Source organism: Marmota marmota, unplaced genomic scaffold (assembly GCF_001458135.2).
Source record: "Marmota marmota marmota unplaced genomic scaffold, marMar, whole genome shotgun sequence".
Classification (NCBI taxonomy): domain Eukaryota; kingdom Metazoa; phylum Chordata; class Mammalia; order Rodentia; family Sciuridae; genus Marmota; species Marmota marmota.
This window is the reverse complement of record NW_026000052.1, coordinates 1,314,750-1,322,835: the sequence shown is the minus strand read 5'-3', so window position 1 is coordinate 1,322,835 and position 8,086 is coordinate 1,314,750. Positions and strand designations below refer to the sequence as shown.

General features: G+C 60.7%; 1 protein-coding gene across 1 annotated transcript; it reads left to right on the top strand.

The window, feature by feature from the left end:
- Nucleotides 1–2,692: 2,692 nt before the first annotated feature.
- On the top strand, nt 2,693–7,201 carry Dipk1b (divergent protein kinase domain 1B). The gene is made up of 4 exons (XM_015505665.1): nt 2,693–2,941; nt 5,297–5,404; nt 5,493–5,669; nt 6,114–7,201. Exons 1-4 carry the CDS (start codon nt 2,693–2,695, stop codon nt 6,921–6,923), a joined length of 1,344 nt encoding a protein of 447 aa, XP_015361151.1. The 3' UTR covers nt 6,924–7,201.
- The last annotated feature ends 885 nt before the right edge of the window (nt 7,202–8,086 follow it).

Below are 8,086 nucleotides of genomic sequence, written 5' to 3'. Positions count from 1 at the left end.
GTCCAGCCCCGTGGGCCGCGCGCGGGGATGGCAGGAACCGGGCTGGGGGAGGGGCTTGGCGAGGACGGGCAGAGGAGGGGCGCGGGGAGAGGGGCAGGGGCGCCGCGGGTGCTCCCCAGGCCTAGAGCCGCGATTCCTTCCCTTTTTTCACCACTTAAAAAATACGATTTGTTTTTCTCTGTAGCAGACTTGGGATACATAGGGACGCCCCAGAAAGGACGTTCCTATTCCCGCTAGGCCAGGGCCCGGGTCCTGACCCCCTGTGACCTTGGACAAGTCACCATTCCCTCCAGAGCCGGGCTCCTGTCTTCAGGAGAGGCCCAGGCTGCTGGGCATTCCGCTGCTGGGACCCTCTCCCCTTCTGCTTTGGGAAGATCTGGGTCAGGTCCTGTCCATCTCAAATCATCTGGGCCCCGCTTCTGGCCACCAGCCCCCATCCCACCTCTAGTTCCCCAGCGCCTGGGTCAGGAATCGTCCCTGGTCAGACCTTACATGTCTTCTGGCTTCCAGGGCAGCTCTGGGTCAGGGCTGGAGGGCCTTGCCAGGTTTTGCCCTTGGTCCTATTGCCTTAGGAGTGAGGTGGGGGCTGAGCAGTCCAAGGACTGTCTCCTAAGCCAGGAGGTGGGGTGTGCACTGCCCCCATCCTGAGGGACCGGGTCGGCTCCCAGGGTCAGGAGAGGGGCTTTGGTCAAAGCTGGGTTGGTCTGGCTCAAGGGGAGAACCCTGATCTGACCCCACCCTGCCATTCCATAGTTGGACATGCACAGAGCCTCAGTTTCCCCCCCTGTGGAACACCCCTCTGGGTTGGTGGTGAGGAGCCGCTGGCACATGATTTAGACTTGTCAGGCTGGGGTCATGGTGCTGTTACTGTCCCTGCAGTGACCCTTCCTACTCTCCAAGTGGCCCCACAAGGAGCTGGACCTTCCTGCCCCTGCAAAGCTCTGGCCCAGTTCCCCAGGGTGTGGGTGTCCTCCATACTCAAGCTTGCCCCTCCCCAACCCCAGGAGCCTGGGTGGGCTGGGGAGCAGCTGCTTGGGGTTCACAGAGGAGTGAGACCTTCTCTGCACCTGGGATTTGCAGGAGGTTCAGGATGACCCTGGGAAGGAGCCCATATAGGAACTAGCTAGGTGAGGATGGCCCCTGGAGGGACCCTCTAGGCAAAGGCCTGGAGCCCTGGTGGAGTCGGGCTAGGGTGGGGTGGGCTTGGTGGGCAGGCTGTTGGTACTCTGTCAGTTTGTCCAACTTGGGTCTGCCCTTGCGTTTTGCACTGGCCAGGGCCTATCCCTCTCTGACTGTTCCCCTAGGGCTCCGGCCCATTTAGAGACCACTGTATTCAGCCCTGCTGGAACTGATTACCCAGCCGGAAGTCCTCCGACCTTGTCCAGCGTCAGCAGCACACACACATACACACACCGTTTCTCTGCTTTCCTGTTTTCTGTTATGGACAGACCTGACGGAAACAGACGCAGGGCCTGGGTAGAATAGGCTGCCGAGGCCCCACCTGGTTAAGGACCAGCTGAGGGGCTTCTGTTCTGCCCGGCCCCAGGTTCTGCTGCTTTTCACTGGCTACTGAGGCTCTGCATGCTCAGCAGTCCCAGGGTCCGTCTGCTGCAGGTCCTTCAGTGTGTTGATGCCAGGGAAGGAGGGGCGCCCACCTCCCCTGGAAGAACCATAGAAACCATCCAGCTGCCCTGCTGGGCCCTGTTCTCAGAGGATCTGGCGGCCCTGGATCATGGGCCAGCCTGGAGCTAACCAGAGGGTCTTGGCGGCCATGGGAGGTGCTCTGTACCAGCAGGGGCCTCCTTAGGGGTGGCTGATCTCTAAGCCTGGCCCTCCTTGCCTGGGCCAGGCTCTGTGGCTGATCCCTTGCATGGGACAAGCTGCCTGGTAATCCAGCATCCCCCACAAGGGCTATGATTTGCCAGGTTGGCAGGGGTTGGGGGCAAGGGAGGTGACATCCAGCTGTCCCAGGTTGTCACCCTTGGAAATCCTGCTTGAGCCCGGGTGGGAGCCAGTGCCTAAGAACCCTGACGAGGAGCTCTGGGTCCCCCAAACCCTGTGCTCGGACCTGTCAGTTGGGGAAACGGAGGCAAGGGGCTGAAGGTGACAGGATGACCTGGAGCCCTTCACAAAATCATAGTTCCCAGGCCCACCCTGAGGGATCAGGGGCTGCCTCCCTGCTTTTTAAAATCTGTGGTAAATACCCATGGCATGAAGTGTGCCACCTCAACCGTTTCCAAGAGGGCACTATTCACCTTGCAGCAGGCCTCAGGCCGAGGGGTCCCGTGTGACAGGCCACTCATTGCTTGTCCATCATCCTTTCTGGACACGCGGGCTGTTGTGCTGAGTCTGTGACCTCCCAGGTGAGGCTGGGTCATGTCCTGGGATCCCGTCCTCCAGTCCCAGTTCTCCCGCTGGCCCTGACTTTCCCCAGTGTGCCCTGAGGTGGGTGAACAACCCCTGCCCGGCAGGGGCAGTCACCAGACCACCATGTGGAGGTGAAAATGTCATGAGATGAGAGGAGACAGGAGGGAGTTTCTAAGAGGTCTCTTTATTCAGCAAAAACTGATTTACTGCCCACAGGGGCCCCAGCTGAAGACCCTGGTGTGCCCAACATGGGGGTTGCCGAGGGAGCAGCTGGGAACACCTGGTGGGGGCGCTGATTGGTGGTTCCTGAAGCTGCAGGGTGGGTATGGGCCTGGGTGATGGGTCTGGAGGCCAGGAAAGGGCTGAAAGGGTCCAGACTTTCCAGTTTGGGCCCCTGCAGGGCCTGGGTGGGGCGCTTCCTCACTCTGCCTCCCTGCAGGGCCGGCTGCCAGGCCTCAGGGTCAAGTATGTCTTGCTGGTCTGGCTGGGCATCTTCGCGGGCAGCTGGATGGTATACCTGCACTACTCGTCCTACTCCGAGCTCTGCCGCGGCCACGTCTGCCAGGTGGTGATCGTAAGTGTCAGCCAAGCGGGGACCTCACTGTTGGCCAGGGCGTGGGCCACTTGGAGACCTGGCAGGAGGCTGTTATCTGAGGCAGGCTCTGCTGGGGGGCCAGAGGAGGGAGTGGGGAGATGTCATTAGGCTGCCACAGGTAGGTCTGGTGACCAGAGCAGTCAGCCAGGATGGACTGCGGGGTGGGCATCTTAGCGGGGAGTGGGCTGCAGGTGAGGTGTTCCTACATACGCAGGAGCGTGAGCAGGATGAGCCAGCGTGTCTCCACACCTCTGGTGCATGGTTGGCAAGGGGAGATGTCCCCAAGGCGGAGCCCTGCTTCTCTGAAGCCTGTCCCATTGTGGCCACCTTGCCACACCTTCCAGGGAGGCTGTCTCCCTCCACCTGCTGCCTCTGCCTTGGCCGAGTGCCAGGCTCTCGGCCTGCAGGTACTGAACATCGGCCCATTACGCAGATGGGGAAACTGAGGCTGAGGGAGTATGGGGACTTGCCCAGGGGACCTGAGGAAGTGTGAACACACTGCTCACCTGTGCAACGCCCCCAACCCAGGTGAAGTACAGGGGAGGTACCTGAGACCCGAGAGCCCCAACCCAACCTGGTGCTAGGTGGCCAGCAGGCTCTTCCCTGACCCTAATCTAACCCGGTTGCTGTGTGCTGAGGGCAGAGCGGCCTCTGGGTCTGTAGCTCTGTGGGGTTCTGGACTTGCACTAGTGCTGATGGGGGCCGTCAGGCCAGACCCCTGGGAAGGGCCTGCCCACGGGGTGGTGGAATGGGGGCGTCTGGCATCCCGTTCCCTCTCCCCCGCTGATTAGGAGCTGTCACTTCATGCTGCCACGGGGCAGGCTCACAGGACTGAACCCGCTGCCCTGGGTCGGCCCAGCTCTTCTCGTCCACCCTTGGACTGCTGCCTTCAGCCCCTCCCTCCTGCCCTCCCTCCAGCCTGGCTCCGGCAAGCCCCGGGCTCCATGGCAACCAGTGATGTACATCCAGGAATTCACCCCACACTGCAACAGCCAGCACCCGCCCTGGGCTTTGAGGGGCTGCTAGGTCTGTCCAGCCTGGGGGTGGGGCCTCCCTGGGCCACTGACTACTGCAGGGCCTGGCAAGGGCCCAGGCCAGCAGGAAAGACAGGGTGGGGAGTCATGGTGGGGCTCCAGGGTGCTGTTTTCTGGGCTAATGGTGGCCTGTGGCTCTGAGGATGACCATCAGTTGGAGCAGAGAGGGTCTGAGCGTGTCCCCCCCCAGACAGGGTTGCCATGGAGTAGCATGAGCCTTGCTCTGTGCTGCACCTGGGGCAGGACAGTGAAGCCAGTTCCTCACACATCAGCCCACAGGGAGGGCTCCTAGGATGGAAAGAGACCTGGACCAGGAGGAAATGGACAGCTGCTTCTGATGCTGGGAGCCTCACCTGGGGTAGCCCCTGGTTCTTCCAGGAATGGGTTGACCACGGTTTGAAGTGTCAGGGCCAGGCAAAGTGGTCACACCTGTCATCCCAGCAATTGAGGAGGCTGGGGCAGGAGGATTGCAAGTTTGAGGCCAGCCTCAGAAACTTAGCAAGAGCCTGTCTCAAAATAACTAACAGAAAATTAAAAAGGGATGGGGTGAGGGCTGGGGTTGTGGCTTGGTGGTAGAGCGCTCACTTAGCACTTACGGGGCCCTAGGTTCGATCCTCAGCACCACATAAAAATTAATAAAGGTATAAAAATGTTTTTAAAGCGGGATGGGGTGTAGCTCAGTGGTATTCCCCAGCATGAACTAATAGTTATCTAGTTTTAAGGAGTTAAAGGAAGCAGCAGCAAAGTCTGAGGTGAGGGAGGACATCAGGCTCTCTGGCGCCTTGGAGTGGGCTGCTGGGCCTGAAGATCTATGTCCAGTGTCCGGCAGCAGTGTCACTGTTTCCCTGTCAGGGGAATCAGGACAGTGGAGACTAGACGGATCAGAGGGTGACTGCCCGCAGCAGAAGGCCCACGCAGCAGCCTGCGCGTGCCCTGGGACTTGTGCTGCCTCTGGGAAGAACTGGCAGGTTTCAAACTGCAGTGTCTGGAAGGCCCTGCCAGCCGGCGGGTGCCAGCCCACCATGTGGCCAGGGACCCGTGCAGGCCAGTAGGCAAGCAGAGCCTGGGCTCAGAGTGGGCAGGGGAGCAGGGGTGGAGGACCTACTCTGAGAACAGCACTTTGGCTTAAGAGGAGGCACAGGAATCCTGGGGCAGACTGGCAGTTGTGATGGGGTCCCTCCCTGCCGTGGACCCCTGCAGGAGTGGGCATGGCTGGGCCTTGGGCCCATGGGGAGTCAGTGAGGGTGGGGGCTACCACCCTCCCTGCACCCCAGGCCAAACCTGGCACCTTCCTCCTCAGTGCGACCAGTACCGCAAGGGCATCATCTCGGGCTCCATCTGCCGGGACCTGTGTGAGCTGCACAAGGTGGAGTGGAGGACCTGTCTGTCCTCAGCCCCAGGCCAGCAGGTGCTCCTGTGGGAAGGCTGGGTGGGCTGGGCCACCCCCGCGGCAGTGGGAGGGGCCTCTGCATGGAAGTTGCTGTGGCCTCATCCAGGTGTACAGTGGACTCTGGCAGGACAAGGAGGTGACCATCAAGTGTGGCATTGAGGAGGCCCTCAACTCCAAGGCCAGGTCTGAGGCGGTCCCCCGGCGGGAGCTGGTGCTGTTTGACAAGCCCACCCGGGGCACCTCCATCAAAGAGTTCCGAGAGATGACCCTCAGCTTCCTCAAGGTCAGTGGGCTCTCCTGGTGGCCACTAGGCCGCGTGCTGTGGCATCACACCTGGCATGTCTGCAAAGCCTGGAGAGGCCTAAGTGGACCCTGTGGCAGACCCCACTCCCCGCCCCTGGGCAGGAGGCAGGCTGGAGAAGGGGCCTTTCCAGTGCAAGTGGTAAGGGCTCAGGTAGTGGAGGACAGCGTGTCCAGTGTGGCAGGAGCAGGTCAGGGGTTGAAGTGACTTTCCATTCAGCACAGTGCCCACTGCTACAAGGGGCAGCCCTGAGGGACCTCCCCCCACAGACTCCTGTGGGCAGCCCGCCTGTCAGGTGCCACTGCATCCCCAGATCAGAGGACCAGCCAGAGCCTGCGTTCTGCCAGCCGAGTCCTGCATGAGGCTGTGCTCCCAACCCCAGCTCTGGGTGATGTGGTCTCCCTTCCTTTTGGTCCCCAATGCCAGGCGAACCTGGGAGACCTGCCGTCCCTGCCAGCCCTAGTGGGCCAGGTCCTCCTCATGGCTGATTTCAACAAAGACAGCAGGGTGTCCCTGGCGGAGGCCAAATCCGTGTGGGCCCTGCTGCAGCGCAACGAGTTCCTGCTGCTGCTGTCCCTGCAGGAGAAGGAGCACGCCTCGCGCCTGCTGGGCTGCTGCGGGGACCTCTACCTCACTGAGGGCGCCCCCCACGGCTCCTGGCCGGCTGCACTGCCGCCCCTATTGCGCCCACTGCTGCCCCCCGCGCTGCACAGGGCCCTGCAGCAGTGGTTCGGGCCTGCGTGGCCCTGGCGTGCCAAGATCGCCATCGGCCTGCTTGAGTTCGTGGAGGACCTCTTCCACGGCTCCTACGGGACCTTCTACATGTGTGAGACCACGCTGGCCAACGTGGGCCACACTGCCACCTACGACTTCAAGATGGCTGACCTGCAGCAAGTGGCGCCTGAGGCCGCCGTTCGCCGCTTCCTACAGGGCCGTCACTGCGAGCAGAGTGCCGACTGCACCTACGGGCGCGACTGCAGGGCCCCCTGCGACAGGCTCATGAGGCAGTGCAAGGGCGACCTCATCCAGCCCAACCTGGCCAAGGTGTGCGAGCTGCTGCGGGACTACCTGCTGCCTGGCGCGCCGGCCGACCTCCGGGAGGAGCTGGCCAAGCAGCTCCGCACCTGCACCACACTGAGCGGGCTGGCCAGTCAGGTGGAGGCTCACCACTCGCTGGTGCTCAGCCACCTCAAGACCCTGCTCTGGAAGAAGATCTCCAACACCAAGTACTCCTGACGCTGAGGGCCGGCCACTGCCCGCTGGCCCTCTGCACCCAGGCCACAGCTCCTGGAGCTGGCAGCACTTAGCTCTCCAGGGGTCCCAGCAGGAAGCACTCCTGGATGCCCCACTGCAAAACTGTCCCCCCCTCCCCCAGGGTTCTGGGCTCTCTGGGTCCCAGAAACCCAGACACAACATCTCTGCTCCAACAGTAAAGGCCAGAACTGAGGAGCACAGGAGGGTCTTGGCCTGAGGTCCAGGAGGCTTTCTGCTCTGAATAAACGGCTCTTATGTGATGCCTGGCTGTGTGGAGTCAGGCTCCCACCAGTGCCACTCAGGGGAAGACTGGGGAGCCAGTTCCCCGGGGCTGACTCCCACTCCCCAGTGGTGGTGGGAGCAGCCCTTAGACAGGGATCAAAGTGTCTGTTCTAAAGCTCTTACTGAACCTGCCTCAAAACTCCTAGGCCATAGGCCTATAAGCAATACTTTCACTGTTCTCTTCTGGGAGCAAACCCAGGGTTTGCCTGCTAGGCAAGCGCTCTACCACTGAGCCATACCACCAGCCCCAGGTTGCCTTTGGTTCTAGCACCAGTTGGCAGCCAAAGAAGGGTGTTCAGTGAGGAAGGAGGTAGGGGAAGTAGGCAGGGGCAGTGTTGACAAGAACCTTAATTCCCGCCCCTGCCAGCCATAGTAGTCCAGGAATTTAAAAACTTCAGAATGACAGAGGTTGTTGTCTATGCCTTGAACCAGGTCCCCAGTACCAGGTGTGCTCAGCAACTGTCACTGCACAGGAAGGGTCCTAGCAGGGACTCATACCCTTTCCCTTTCAGACAAAGACTCCTCAAGCAAAGCACATGAAGCAAATCTTTTAATGCACTTTAACACTTTTGGCTTAAAACTTCAGTTATTGTTCCAGGTGAAATTCTGAAACTTCAGCCATAAGTCCTTATGTCCTTGGTGTTAACACTTGAACCTCGCTCTGTGAGCAGAAGTAACTTGTCCCAGCAAGTCCCCAGGCAAGGGGAGATGATGGCACTCCACAGGCCAAGCCAGGCCACGTTCTTCTTGGCCTCTCTGGATCTGAAAAATGAAATGGTGGGGGTCAGACCAGGTTTGCCAGGGAATCCAGTCTTGAGTCTGTCTGAAATTTACACTCTACCACTGAGTCACACCCCAGCCCT

What these genes read in the sequence shown, in the direction of transcription:
- Dipk1b (XM_015505665.1), top strand. Translation starts at nt 2,693, where the DNA reads ATGGGCCTGGGTGATGGGTCTGGAGGCCAGGAAAGGGCTGAAAGGGTC. An exon ending in ACGTCTGCCAGGTGGTGATC is followed by an intron (nt 2,942 to 5,296) that starts GTAAGTGTCAGC and finishes CTTCCTCCTCAG; the next exon opens with TGCGACCAGTACCGCAAGGG. An exon ending in CCTCAGCCCCAGGCCAGCAG is followed by an intron (nt 5,405 to 5,492) that starts GTGCTCCTGTGG and finishes GGCCTCATCCAG; the next exon opens with GTGTACAGTGGACTCTGGCA.